At 43.9% G+C, this 15,391-nt stretch overlaps 2 protein-coding genes across 7 annotated transcripts in view; one reads left to right on the top strand and one right to left on the bottom strand.

Annotated features, from left to right (window-relative positions):
• The first annotated feature begins 1,423 nt into the window (after positions 1-1,423).
• Positions 1,424-13,266, top strand: LOC105458450 (acetyl-CoA carboxylase). The gene is made up of 11 exons (XM_011703757.1): positions 1,424-1,745; positions 2,447-2,570; positions 2,969-3,299; positions 3,468-3,765; positions 3,862-4,075; positions 4,151-4,484; positions 4,563-5,023; positions 5,863-9,702; positions 10,207-10,486; positions 10,567-10,847; positions 11,319-13,266. Exons 1-11 carry the CDS (start codon positions 1,435-1,437, stop codon positions 11,934-11,936), a joined length of 7,092 nt encoding a protein of 2,363 aa, XP_011702059.1. The 5' UTR covers positions 1,424-1,434; the 3' UTR covers positions 11,937-13,266.
• Positions 12,978-15,391, bottom strand: part of LOC105458451 (SID1 transmembrane family member 1-like) — a 7,794-nt gene continuing 5,380 nt past the window's right edge. For 5 of the 6 annotated variants that reach the window (XM_011703763.1, XM_011703758.1, XM_011703759.1 and 2 more), the window contains exons 8-10: positions 14,696-14,964; positions 14,395-14,604; positions 12,978-13,849 (exon numbers count right to left, since the gene is read on the bottom strand). In XM_011703763.1, coding sequence (XP_011702065.1) covers positions 13,562-13,849; positions 14,395-14,604; positions 14,696-14,964 — 767 coding nt within the window. In that variant the 3' untranslated portion in view covers positions 12,978-13,561. Of the gene's footprint in view, positions 13,899-14,288; positions 14,605-14,695; positions 14,965-15,391 lie in introns of all 6 variants that reach the window. The other variant, XM_011703764.1, reaches the window with a different exon arrangement.

Below are 15,391 nucleotides of genomic sequence, written 5' to 3'. Positions count from 1 at the left end.
AAAACGAAAAAAAACTTTAATTTTTTTTTTCGTTTTTACTACAAATTTCTTTATCCCACTATATTTCATGTCTATTTCAATTTTGTAAAAGGATTTTCAATTCCGTTCAATTTATTCATATAAATAATGTAATGTCAGTAATTCCGACATTCTATAGCATCGCCTTAAAGAATTAGGCGCTTCTCTCTCGTCTCCAGTAATGAGGAAATCGTATGTAAAAAAGATAGAGAAATTTGCCTCTAATGTCTGTCTTTTCAAATTAACTAGTTTTTTCTGTACACATTTTTATGTGTCAAAAATGAGAGATATTTCAGATAATTAGATGAAGCTATAAATTTTCATGTGTCAAAAACAACGGAGATTTTCAGACAATGAAATGAAGCTAAATGAAACATTTTACACGACAATAATATAAAAATGAAATAAATATACAAAAAATGGATAATTGTCACTTTTTGTCTTCCAATTTGCTTTGAAAAAATGCGATATCACGTCAAATCGTTATTTAACTATTGAGTTTTAATTATAAATGCAAGATTGTAAAAAAATTAGAAAGGCCTCGCATGTGCGCTTCTCTCTCTCTCTCTCTCTCTCTCTCTCTCTCTCTCTCTCTCTCTCTCTCTCTTTCTTTCTCTTCTTATTACAAGTAACGAGTGTAAGTCGCCTGTAAAGAAGGTAGGGGAATTCGCGTGTGTCGAGGAAAGAAAGCCGTTTGGATAATCGGTAAGAAACTCGCCAGTGAACACTCGTCTTCCTTGACCGCCGACAGGGACGATCGAGGCGTCACGATAAGTTTACTCACGTTAAGTTTATACGATTCTTCATAAAAAGAAGCCGAAGTCGCGAGTTCTGCAATGCAAAGCAGCTTTTAAACCTTGTTGACGTGTCGTGGCTCGAAAGTATTCTTCATAATTCACATATTAATAATTAATGTGACGGTATTAATGTGACGGTCATCGCGGAAATTAATGGCCCCAACACGCGCATATTTGTTTAAAAATCGTATTTTTACAAATCATCCTGTCGTCTAGCTCGTTCGATTGTCGTTGCAACACTATACTTGGGAGAGATCCTGCGTTTCGTTTGCTATCTAGCGGATATCTCGTGACTGTTGTCAAAACGAAATGACTTGCCTATTTCTTACTTTATCACCTTTTTTATTTTGATTATCTTTCTCTATATTTTCGAGAGATTTTATGTATCTCTATTATCGCGTCCTTCACGATGCACTGATTGACGAAAAGCTCCTGTTTGGTGTTTTACGGCGACATGCGGATGTGGTAATGAACTTGATTTGTGCGGGATTATTTGCGTGCATCTCGAGATCGCGGAGATCCTGGCCAATAATATACATCTTCAGGTCTTTCGCACCGCTTAAACGAGCCGAGCATTATAATAATGAAATATTCCAAGTCCGTTATAAATGATCCGTAAATGATCGTGCTTGCGGCTATTCGATTCTTATCCTGGCTATCGCAATCGCGCGCGCGTTTATTCGTTTCTGCAGCCGTTCTGGATTTGAGGAGCGTGATGAGGCGGATAAAGAGATTCATCTGGACGGAAAACGCAAAGAAGGATCCAAACTGGAAGAGCTTAGATGAGAGCTCATCAGGCAATCCGACTGTATGTGCCTCTGCGACGGGCACGGAGAAAAATAATGAAGAGAGCACTTGTCTCGAAGAGAAGGATACGGACGAGATGCACGTCTCAACGAGGATGAAACATCTATCGGTTTTAAGATTAATGTAAATTTTATTTTGCGAATATATAATAGAGACTCCTTAATTGACGCTCCGCGTCAAGCAAACCTTGGAAAAGAAAGATTTTAATCCGCGATCATTATGAGAAAGAAAATGATCAGAACTTCTCAGTTAATCAATTGAGATAAAAGAATAATCAGACATTATATATTAATAATAATATATAATATTAATAATATTATATGTTAATAATAATGTCAGAAAAGCCGACCAAACTTTTCTAAAAAAAAATATTAATGTATACTATACTGTTACTTTCATTAAATATATATTAAATAGGCGCATTTTTATTCTTCAGACATTAAAGAGATGCGTTATTCAACAATTAAATTAGACAAGCGTTTAGAAATTTTGAAATTTCTAAACGCTTGAAGAAGGAGATCGTATAGTATAGGTGAGATAAATCATGAAATAAGCCGAAAGTCGCAAGTATCTAATTAATATTACGGAAAGTGTACTGCGCGTGAGCTACTCAGCAGTTGACTCGAACATGATGTTTCGTATTCTTTACAGGCGGGTTGATGATGTGAGATGTTTTTACTCGTAATGAACTCGTAATGAAGTATGTCACCGGTCGACATTTATATGCGGAGCGTAATTTACAGAACTTCAAAATACGCGCATATATTATCAAGCATGATAATACAAATGAATATTCATGAATGCATATGTATATGATTTGACAGGCCCAGCATGTCGCAGGGTACGGTGATGATCCAGGCGCAGAATCGGCTTCACGAGAAGGACTTTACCGTTGCGACCCCCGAAGAGTTTGTCCATCGCTTCGGAGGCACCAGAGTTATCAACAAGGTAACCTTTACAGAACTGCAACTTCCCAGCAAATACAGATTATAACTGCAATATTACAGATGCAACATCGTAACATTTCTGCAATATAGCTGAAACGTTACAATGTTGCTGCAACATTGCAGCTATAATCTGCGTTTGCTGGGTTAATACTGGCCAATTTAATAGTGGAATTTACTTGAGTATTACGAGCGCTGAACAATACTTTTAATACTCAAGATAAATAATTAATTTTAATCTTAATTAATCGTAATTAATTCTTTCTAAAGTAATTATTATCTTGTAGTATTAAATTTTGGTAAGAAAAAAGCATTGGCTTCAAGCCTAGAGCGGCCCAAAATCAGAGAAAAACTATTAAGATTTGCTTTAGTGGATCTTTACATTCCGGATCATTGTTTCAGGTGCTGATCGCCAACAATGGTATCGCGGCAGTTAAATGTATGCGATCGATTCGACGCTGGTCGTACGAGATGTTTAAAAATGAGCGATCCGTGCGTTTCGTGGTGATGGTCACACCGGAAGATTTGAAGGCGAACGCGGAATACATCAAAATGGCAGACCAGTACGTGCCTGTGCCGGGTGGGACCAACAACAACAATTACGCCAACGTGGAACTGATCGTCGATATTGCGATACGTACTCAAGTCCAAGCAGTCTGGGCCGGATGGGGTCACGCTTCGGAAAATCCTAAACTTCCGGAACTGCTCCATAAAAATAACATCTGCTTTATTGGTATGAATAACATAAAAAAATCGGATTAACAAATTCAAATCAAAGGATACGCACAATTTGCGTTCTTTTCTATCTTGCTGTTATTTCGTCGATGTTGTCGATAAGAAGTCGATAAAATTGTCGTGATAACTTTTAGCGAGATTTTCACATTCTCGCGTTTTTCGACAGGACCGTCCGAGAAAGCCATGTGGGCTCTGGGTGACAAGATCGCATCCAGCATAGTCGCGCAAACCGCGGACGTACCGACGCTCCCCTGGTCGGGATCGGAATTGACAGCGCAATACAGCGGGAAGAAAATCAAGATATCGTCGGAACTTTTCAAGAAAGGATGCGTCGGCAGCGTGGAGGAGTGTCTAGCGGCAGCTAACAAGATTGGCTTTCCGGTTATGGTGAAAGCGAGCGAAGGCGGTGGTGGTAAGGGAATCAGGAAGGTCGAAAACGCCGAGGAATTACCCGCTTTGTTTAGGTAAGATCCCACAAGTTCCGCTTTCAGCGAAGACGTGGACTTTTGCTACGTAGCACTGTGCAATCCATTTTCATCGCAAGGATTTCAAACGTTCAGGCAGGTGCAGATCGAAATACCCGGCTCACCGATATTCATCATGAAACTGGCCAAATGCGCTCGCCACTTGGAGGTGCAATTACTGGCCGACAATTATGGTAACGCGATATCACTGTTCGGGCGCGACTGCTCCATCCAGAGGAGACATCAGAAAATCATCGAGGAGGCACCAGCCGTGATCGCCAAGCCAGAGGTTTTCGAAGAGATGGAAAAGGTAAATATTACAATAATCATATCCTCGTCAGCGTGTTATTGACTGCGTTATTAATTGTCTATTATCGAACGACAGGCCGCTGTGAGACTAGCAAAAATGGTGGGATACGTTAGCGCCGGTACCGTCGAGTATCTATACGATACGGCCGGCAGGTATTATTTCTTGGAGTTGAATCCTCGTCTTCAAGTGGAGCATCCTTGTACCGAGATGGTGTCGGATGTGAATCTACCGGCCGCCCAACTGCAGATAGCAATGGGCTTGCCGTTGCATCACATCAAAGATATACGACTCTTGTACGGCGAGAGTCCCTGGGGCGACAATCCGATCGATTTCGACCAGCCACGTCATAAGCCTCAACCGTGGGGCCACGTTATCGCGGCTAGGATCACCAGCGAAAATCCAGATGAAGGTGAGAATTTCATTCTCTACCGCGAAAGATCCAATTTTGTTTATAGGAATTACAAGTTATAACTTGCTTGGATTTTAGGCTTCAAGCCAAGTTCTGGCACGGTGCAGGAGTTGAATTTCCGATCATCCAAGAATGTGTGGGGCTATTTCTCGGTCGCAGCTTCGGGGGGACTACACGAGTTCGCGGACTCTCAATTTGGCCATTGCTTCTCGTGGGGCGAAGACCGTAATCAAGCTAGAGAGAATTTAGTCGTGGCCTTAAAGGAATTGAGCATCAGAGGCGATTTTAGGACGACGGTCGAGTATCTCATCACTTTGCTGGAGACCGAGTCCTTTCAACAGAATAATATAGACACCGCTTGGCTCGATTTGCTGATCGCCGAACGTGTCCGAAGCGACAAACCAGACGTCTTATTGTCCGTTACCTGCGGAGCGCTTCATATCGCCGACAGAGCGATTACAGCCGCTTTTACTGGCTTTCAAACTGCTTTGGAGAAGGGCCAGATACAGGCCAGCAATGATTTGGATAACGTTGTTGAGGTAAATTCCTGTTCTGTATGTTCGAATAATGTCACGCAGGATGTTTTCTCGAACTGTCTTAGGATTGATTTTGCATGGTATATATAAATCAGGGTTGCCACAGACCTGGAAAACCGGGAAAACCTGGAAAAGTCAGGGAAAAATATAAAAGAGCCTGAAATTTTGAACTTTGCTCACAATTCCTTTAAAAGCTGGATTATTTGTTTTATCGATGAAACTCAATAATTTTTGTACAATATTTTTGTACGTATTGCTTTTTCTGATTTGAAAATCCTTTTCCAGAATTAAACAATAGACAATAATAGAATGAAATGATTTTGTATGAAAATCGAAAAATTTTCGAAAATTATGATTTTGTTCGAGATTTCTCTCTGTGATCGCGATCGAAAATATTCTGAATATTTAGCGATATTAAAGAAATGTCTACAGGAATATTTCTACTTTTATCACTGAGTTTTTGTCTGTTCTCCAAGCAACGGAAAATTCAGTTATACCAAAGGAATTTTTTTCTGTAATTTTTTCTGTAATGCATAATATTAATATCAAAGCAATGTTAATATTAATTTGTTGGCCTGAATTTGCATTTGGAATTATATTATGTTATTAAACTTTTAAATTTATGTTGCTTCTAATATAGGTAAATTACCTTTCTTGTAATATGTATCTTATAAACATTAAAATTTAGAATTATATATAATTTGATACTGATCATGAAAAATTTTCCACTGTTGTTTGGAAATCATGGAAAAGTCAGGGAATTTCAAAATTTATTTTTGTAGCAACCCTGTGTATGTTGCAGACTACACTTTCATTTTCGTTTACTACATTATGTGTTGCAGGTCGAGCTTATTAACGACGGCTACAAGTATAAAGTGCAGGCTGCCAAATCCGGCCCCAATACCTATTTCCTCGTGATGAACGATTCTTACAAGGAGATCGAGATCCATCGCATGTCGGACGGGGGATTGCTGCTTTCGCTGGACGGTGCCAGTTTTACGACTTACATGCGCGAAGAGGTGGATCGTTACAGGATCGTCATTGGAAACCAGACGTGCATTTTTGAGAAGGACAACGATCCGTCCTTACTGAGATCCCCGTCGGCCGGCAAGTTGATCAATTTCTTAGTCGATGACGGAGGCCACGTTGGCACAGGTCAGGCGTACGCCGAAATCGAGGTGATGAAGATGGTGATGACCGTCACCGCGAGCGAGACGGGGAGCGTTTTTTACGTGAAGAGACCGGGCGCTGTATTAGAAGCTGGTACGCTGATCGCGCATCTCGAGCTGGATGATCCGTCGTTGGTGACGAAAGCGCAAGAGTACACCGGACAATTTCCCGCGGCGGCGACGCCGGCTGTACCGGAGAAACTGAATCATCTTCACGCCAAGTATCGAAATGCTTTGGAGAATACGCTGGCTGGCTACTGCCTGCCCGATCAGTACCATCTGCCACGTCTACGTGAGCTGATCGAGAAGTTCATGTTCTCGTTACGCGATCCCAACTTGCCGCTGTTGGAGCTGCAGGAGGTGATCGCGACGATATCCGGCAGGATCCCCGTCTCGGTGGAGAAAAAAATCCGCAAATTGATGTCTCTGTACGACCGAAACATCACGTCGATCCTGGCGCAGTTTCCCAGCCAGCAGATCGCCGCCGTGATCGACGGACACGCGGCGACCCTGTCCAAGAGGGCCGAGCGAGACGTGTTCTTCCTGACCACCCAGGCCATCGTGCAACTGGTGCAAAGATACCGGAACGGTATACGCGGCCGAATGAAGACCGCCGTGCACGAGCTTCTCCGACAGTATTACACGGTCGAGAGCCAGTTCCAGCAGGGTCACTACGACAAGTGCGTCTCCGCGCTGATAGAAAAGTACAAGGACGACGTGACCACTGTGACCGGTATGATCTTCAGTCACAATCAAGTGACGAAGAAGAACGTCCTGGTCACTATGTTGATTGACCACCTGTGGGCTAACGAACCCGGTCTCACGGACGAGCTCTCGAGCACGCTGACGGAACTGACCAGTCTGAATCGCACGGAGCACAGCCGCGTCGCGTTAAGAGCCAGGCAGGTGTTGATCGCCGCCCATCAACCCGCGTACGAGCTCAGGCACAACCAGATGGAGTCCATATTTCTCTCCGCGGTGGACATGTACGGGCACGACTTTCACCCGGAGAATCTGCAGAAACTCATTCTCTCGGAAACGTCCATCTTCGACATACTTCACGACTTCTTCTATCATTCCAATCGCGCGGTGTGCAACGCGGCCTTGGAGGTCTACGTACGGCGAGCTTACATCAGCTACGAACTGACGTGTCTGCAGCATCTGGACCTGTCCGGCGAGATCCCGTTGGTGTACTTCCAATTCGTTCTACCCAGCAATCACCCGAATCGTCAGAATCAGACTCTGGTGGATCACAGGGCCGGCGCGATGGCGGCCTTCGACGATCTCGAGCAGTTCAGCCAGTACGCGGACGAGATGTTGGACCTGCTGGAGGATCAGTCGAGCCCCGCGCCGGTGATGTCCGCGAAGTTGCTGGAGGCGGTGGAAGCCGCTGGTAGCGAGTCGCGGCACAGCACATCGATCAACGTCTCGCTGAGCGTGGCCGAGACGACGACCACGACGACAGCGGCGACCGTCACATCCGTCGAGCCGGTCCACATACTGAGCATCGCGGTCAAGGAGAACGGCACCGAGGACGACGCCACCATGGCCAGAAAGTTTGGCGATTGGTGCGCGAAGAACAAGGACGAGTTGATATCGCGCGGCATCCGGCGGGTCACGTTTGCCGCGCTCAAGAGGCGGCAGTTCCCCAAGTTCTTCACCTTCCGTCAGCGAGAGGGCTTCGTCGAGGACAGAATCTATCGGCACCTCGAGCCCGGCTGCGCCTTCCAGTTGGAGCTGAATCGTATGCGCACGTACGATCTCGAGGCGCTGCCGACGTCCAATCAGAAGATGCACCTGTACCTCGGGCAGGCGAAGGTCGCCAAGGGCCAGCAGGTCACGGACTATCGCTTCTTCATCCGCTCGATCATACGACATTCCGATCTGATTACGAAGGAGGCCAGTTTCGACTATCTTCACAACGAGGGCGAGCGCGTCCTGCTCGAGGCCATGGACGAGCTGGAGGTCGCGTTCTCGCATCCACTCGCCAAGCGCACCGAGTGCAATCACATCTTCTTGAACTTCGTACCCACGGTCATCATGGATCCCAGCAGAATCGAGGAGAGCGTGACGAGCATGGTGCTGCGGTACGGGCCGCGATTGTGGAAGCTGCACGTCCGGCAGGCGGAGATCAAGATGACGATACGGCCCGCGCCGGGGAAACCGACCTCCAACGTACGTCTCTGTATCGCCAACGACAGCGGCTACAGTATCGACTTGCACCTTTACACGGAAGCCACCGACTCCAAGACGGGCATTATTCGCTTCGAGTCCTATCCGCCCACGGCGGTGAACGCGGCCAATTGGAGGCCGGGACCTATGCACGGGCTGCCGATCTCCACGCCGTATCTCACCAAGGATTACCTGCAGGCCAAGCGATTCCAGGCGCAGAGCGCCGGCACGACTTACGTCTACGACCTGCCGGACATGTTCCGGCAGCAGGTCGAGAAGATGTGGCAGAGATACGTCGAGGAGAGGCCGCCGAGCGAGGGCCAGAGTCCGATTGCGATACCGAATCCAGTGATGGACGTCGTGGAGCTGGTGCTGGAGGGGGAGCAGCTGGTCGAGCAGAAGCGGCTGCCGGGCGAGAACGACGTCGGCATGATCGCGTGGCGGCTGACACTGTACACCCCGGAGTATCCGCTCGGCAGGGACATCATACTCATCGCCAACGATTTAACATACTTGATAGGCTCGTTCGGCACGCGCGAGGACCTCGTGTTCTGGCGAGCCTCCGAGAGAGCGAGGCAGCTCGGCTGTCCGCGCATATACTTCTCCGCCAATTCCGGGGCGCGTATCGGCCTGGCCGAGGAGGTGAAGGCGCTCTTCAGGATCGCGTGGGAGGACGAGAACGAGCCGGAGAAGGGCTTCAGATACATATACCTCACGCCGGACGATTACGCGCGCCTGGCGCCGCTCAACTCGGTGAAGGCGTCGCTGATCGAGGATCCCGCGGGGGAGTCGCGTTACAAAATCACGGATATCATTGGCAAGGACGACGATCTGGGGGTGGAGAATTTGAAGCACGCCGGTCTGATCGCGGGGGAGACGTCGAGGGCATACGACGAGACGATCACGATCTCGATAGTGTCGTGCCGCGCGATCGGTATCGGTTCCTATCTGCTGCGCCTTGGCCAACGGGTAATCCAGATCGAGAATTCGCACATCATTCTAACCGGCTACCGAGCACTAAACGCTGTGCTCGGTCGTGAGGTTTACGCCAGCAACAATCAGCTGGGCGGTACGCAGATTATGCACAACAACGGGGTGTCCCACGCGATCGACGCTCGGGACTTGGACGGGGTGGCGACCGCCCTGAAGTGGCTGAGTTACTTCCCTAAGAACAAAGGCAGCCCATTGCCGATACTGTCGATCGTCACCGACCCGATCGATCGAGAAATCGCTTACATGCCCACGAAAACAGCTTACGATCCGAGATGGATGTTGGAGGGTAGAAATTGTACCGAGTCGAACGTTTGGGAAAGCGGCTTCTTCGACCGAGGCTCGTGGCATGTGAGTTTTTGTCTTTTTTTTTTCTTTCGCCGCCTTTCTCTCTCTTCTCTTTTCAAAGAAATATTTTTTAGAATTCTTTATACAATTTTTCAGCATTTTTTTATATAAATTTCAGAATTTTACAGAATTTTTATATAATTTCTGTAATTGTATTATATTTTTTTTTTTTTAGAAAATTTCTCAGATGCTTTACACGAATTGAAACATTTTTCAGAAGTGCTAAGAAAGTCTATATCTATTCTAAAATTCTTTATATATATAAATTCTAAAATATTCCAAGACCTCTTAGGTCATCCTTCTCATTCTTATAATTTCTAAAGAATATATAAAATCTGAAGAAGTAAGTTATTTTTTCAGAGCTTCATAAATCATCTTTATAAATTTAAAATATGACAAATTCTTAAAAATATTATGAGATAATATTATGAGATATGAGATATTTTTTTTCACCAGGAAACTCAGTAGTAAACTATATTATTAACTCGTTTTTGTTTTCCGGAACAGGAAATAATGAGACCATGGGCGCAGACGGTGGTCACGGGACGAGCTAGGCTCGGTGGCATACCGTGTGGCGTTATCGCCGTCGAAACGAGAACCGTTGAGCTGCACTTACCAGCCGATCCTGCCAATCTAGATTCGGAAGCTAAAACTATATCCCAAGCGGGACAGGTTTGGTTTCCGGACAGCGCGTACAAAACTGCTCAGGCCATTCAAGATTTCGGAAGGGAGGAATTGCCGCTGTTTATCTTCGCCAACTGGAGAGGGTTCTCCGGCGGCATGAAGGGTGAGTTACCATTAGCCGACGTCGCTCGATTAATCGTTGTCCCAATTTTCACCAACTGCTGCGATTATTCTCGCTTGCAGACATGTACGAGCAGATCATGAAGTTCGGCGCGTACATCGTGGACGGACTACGGCAGTATTGCAGGCCGGTGTTCGTTTACATCCCACCGAATGGGGAACTCAGGGGCGGCGCTTGGGCGGTCGTCGATCCTACGATAAATCCACGCTTCATGGAGATGTTCGCCGACAATACCAGTAGGGGTGGCGTCCTGGAACCCGACGGTATTGTGGAAATCAAATTTAGAAACAAGGACATCGTGAAGACTATGCACAGAGTCGATCTCGTTATACTGAAGTTAAAAGTACGTAAGCGATTTCCCATTTCTTTACATCATCTGATATATAAAGATACTCATGTGCGCGTCATAATGTATAACAATCTTTTTTTTATCGGATATAATTATAATTTTTGTGGACTCAGGTCGTCACTTGCACACAAACTTTTGAACACTGGCGACAAATGCGATGCCGCTTTTGCAGTTGGATAAATTCAACTGTAAACGCGTCAAACGCGACAGTGCTAGAAGTCACTACTCAGGCAGAAATGATCGGTCTATAGACTTCGATTCGACGTTTCTAAACATTGATTCGATGTTTATAGACTTCGAATCGACGTCTATGGACCGATTATTTGTGCCTTGATATACTTGATCTAGTTATTTCTCAAATGGCGCGTCATTTGACGCGTGACGCGCGCGTCAAATGACGCGCCCATGAGTAGATACCTTAACATTTATATATATAACGTTTTTTTTTGTAACTGTATTTTTTAGGAAAAATTATCGACCGTAAACACGGCGGAGGAACGAGCCGAGATCGAGGCGCAGATTCGGAAGCGCGAGCAGCTTTTGGAGCCGATGTACCGTCAAGTAGCCGTTTATTTCGCCGATCTGCACGACACGCCGGAGAGGATGTTCGAGAAGAATACGATTCACGAGATAATACCGTGGAAGAGCGCGCGCCGGCTGTTCTACTGGCGGCTACGCCGGCGACTCTTCGAAGAGGAGATCAAGAACGAGATCCTGTCGACGCAGCCCAGCCTCGACGTCAGGCAGGTGGAGGCGATGCTTCGGCGTTGGTTCATCGAGGACAAGGGAGCGACGGAGTCGTATCTGTGGGATCAGGACGAGGCCGCGGCCTGTTGGCTCGAGGCGCAACGTAGAACCGACGACAGTGTTGTATCGCGTAATATAACGTGCGTGAAGAGGGACGCGGTGGTGACGCGTATCAAGGAGGCTCTGGAGATCTGCCCGGAAATCAGGCTGGACGCGGTGCTGGAGATCGCGCACCGACTGCAACCGGCCGAGCGAGCGGAGTTGCAAAGAACTTTGACGCAGTTGGAGACGACGGGGCAGGAGCACCACAAGGACTCGTCGAGCGGCTCGTCCTGAGCGCATTTCGCGTAAGCGACGTACGTCCTGCCCTCCACGTTACACATTCATTCCAAGCTTATTAACATTTAAACGCGCCCATCGATAGTACAATTCATCATTCAAAATATATAATTATTTAATACCAATCCAAATCTGTCCTGGTATTAAGGGGGTAATAACTGAGAGTTAGATGATATTTCTCGAATAGCGGTCTCGATTTTAATTATTCAAATTTCAAATCTGGACACGCCATGACCACCTCGTGACATTAAATGTCGGGGTAGTACATTTTATTATAAAGTTGATGCTTTAAGAAATTCGAAAGAGAGTAGCAGATAGTGTCCGATTAGTCTGTTTAAATGATTTTCTTTGTAATCTCTTTGTACAAAGCGCTTCATGTATTTAGGGAAAAATAGAAAGGCGTGTCACTTACACGGAATTGTCGTTCCGTGACTGTGACGAATTTATAGATTATAGTTGTATATGGCAATACAAAGAGATTTATACGTCAAAATATCGCACGTTCCTTCAGCTACGGATTTCCTTGAAATTCGTGAAAAAATTTGTCGGAAGATTAGCGATTTTTTTTTTAAATCATCTGTTGAACTTGAAGGAATTAAACATCTTTATGTCTGATTATAAATCTGAAAATTAAAACAAATTGACGTTAATTCAAACAATCAAGATGTTGATAGATGCTAAGTAAATAATTAGATTATTTAATCATATTTAATAACAATCAAATTATTTATTTATAATTTAATAATATTAAATAACAATATAATTATTTACTTATGATTTGAATTGAAAATTCAGATATGCCAAGGTGCTGTTACATTATTGTAATATTTAACAATATTACATAAAAATCAAATTTATTAACTTATATGTAATAACATCTTAGTATATCCTAATTATCACAATAGTCTCGATTTTCCACAAGACTTTGATTAGTTTGATTAGCAAGACACCCATCATTCCGTATTCTGTATCTGAGAGAACATGCGTTATTAAAAGTGCGGTATTCTGTATATAATTATATATACACACGCGCGCAAATAATATAAAATGTATATTTATTTTTCGAAGGAAAACATTGTAGGAGACTTTGACATTGTAAACGATGCGCTCGCGCAACTGCCGCATTTAAATAACATTATCTCACGACAGACGCAAAAATGTACATGTATTTTATGTAAAACATTAATCTTTTTTTCTCTAATTTTTTTTCTCTACGTTTTAGGGAAGATATATACATATATATTCTTTTTCTTTTTCAAACAGTATCACATTCTTCATAAAAAGTGCCGTCGAGACACTGGAATTAAAATTTGTTTATTGTAACAGACAACTTATAGAATCACATGCATTTATTCGATCTAATCGACATGCATCACACGCATTCTTTGGTGCAGACAATATATCCACGTTCCTACTACGAGAAACATTCGCGCACACACACACACACACACACACTCTCTCTCTCTCTCTCTCTCTCCTAAAAGCCTTTTGTATATTTATATAACTTTTTTGTAAAATCACTATTCAGTAGACTGTACATCACGTATGTCTGAGAGAATACCTTATAAAAAAAATTATAAAATCTCACAATAATTCTCAAACCTACATAGAGGAGAGTATCCTCAAAAAACGGGTATTTGACTTCGATGTACATCCGTTAGGTCGTCATCTAAGGTCAGCAATACCATAAAGGAGTAAAACATAGCTAACGCCGAAAGAAAGTGCCAGATGTCATGGGAATCAAAAAAGTTCAATAGCGCGCAGGGTTTATTGTATAAGCGGGACTGGGCCGGTGTGAGCGCCCAAGAAATAGTTTTATGCACGAAGAAGTACAAGGCTGCGCCCCAAAACAGCATGGACAGGAAGATGTAGATCGCGGGTGTGAGAAGAATCCGTTCCCTGTGGCAAAGCTGAAAGCAAGATTTTCATATTAATATACACATAAACACGAAGAGTGACTCAAAAAATCGTCCGCTTTTTGGGCCCTCGATTTTGAGACTGAACTGTATGCCACAAATGATATCTTATAAGACATTAATTATAGAGAAGTTTCAAGTTGAGGTGACAATTGTTATCAGAGCTGGAGGAGGAGAAGGGGAAGGGGATGAAATCGAAGTTCGTTATGGAATTATCACAGGTCTGCGAGGTTCGGTATTTTAAGAAGTAGTATTTGATCGTAGTTTTACGTAAATGACGCTCGCTTTGGACGTAAAAAGATCGAGTTATAATAAGTGACCCTTCCCTCCCTCCAGCTGATAACAATTGTCACCTCAACCTGAAACTTCTCTGTGATTAATATCTCATTATAAAATACCATTTGGCACACAGTCCAGTCCCAAAATCGAGGGCCCAAAAAAAAAAACGGGCAAAAAAATCACCTTTCTTTGGGTCACTCTTTTTCCCAATTTCTTACGCGTAAGAGAGCGATGGGAAAAGAGAGAGAGGATGTACGTACCTTCATCATTATGTAAAAGAATGTGTATAAAATTAAGTTGGACATCAGTATAGCCAGTAAAAACGTAGCGAAATTGCCTTGCTGATACATGTATCCGAACACCGCGAGCGCGACGTTACATAAATTCGCCAATACGAGCATTATGAATCTCGCGGGATAGAGCGGCCGCAGTAGATGCCATATGCCGCAGCGTGCCTCGTGCCTGAACCTCTGCAAGAGAGTTGTTATTACCTCAAGTGGCGAATGGCGTATCTCTTGCGATACGGCAGACAATAACACAGGTCGAAACGGAGACACATACCTGTATTACTCTTTTAAGAACGCCTCTGTCGAATTTGCATCGTCCCATGTAATATATTTGTACAGTCAGAAAGAAGCATATTAGTAAATGCAGAATGGAAAATATTATCAAGAAGGTTTTAGAGCCATTCAGAACCCCGATCAATCCCGCGAATATTATGACGGCCAACATCCCGAACGTTACCGGTGCCCGGGCGTTTATGTCGGGATGACGATTTTGGTAAATCTTGATCATGCAGAGCACCGCGATCACGTACATGAAGCTGGTGTCTGGATAAGGAAATTAATTAATGATATGTAATATTAGAGACAATATACAGTTGTCCCTCGATTTACGCGGTAAATAATCCTTCCATTCACGCAGTTTCCTATCGTTTACTATAGGATGATTTGCTTCGAAAGTTTCGACATTCGAAAGTTATAATACTTTCAAATTTTTTAAAAATAATTACGTATATATATATATATATATACTTTGATATATGTATATATATTAATTTTTTTCTATTTACAATATTTGTAAATTTTTTTAATAAATTCATTTGACCGAACGTATTTTTCGAAACTTCGAAGCTTCGGCATTAAAATCGTCGAATTCTTTCGGAGCTTCGAAGTTTGGAAGTTTCAAAAAATACATTCGTGCAAATAAATTTATTCAGAAAATTTACAAATATTGTAAATAAAAAGAATAGATCGG

Source organism: Wasmannia auropunctata, unplaced genomic scaffold (genome assembly GCF_000956235.1).
Source record: "Wasmannia auropunctata unplaced genomic scaffold, wasmannia.A_1.0 LD334521.1, whole genome shotgun sequence".
NCBI lineage: Eukaryota > Metazoa > Arthropoda > Insecta > Hymenoptera > Formicidae > Wasmannia > Wasmannia auropunctata.
This window is presented reverse-complemented; position numbering and strand designations above follow the sequence as displayed.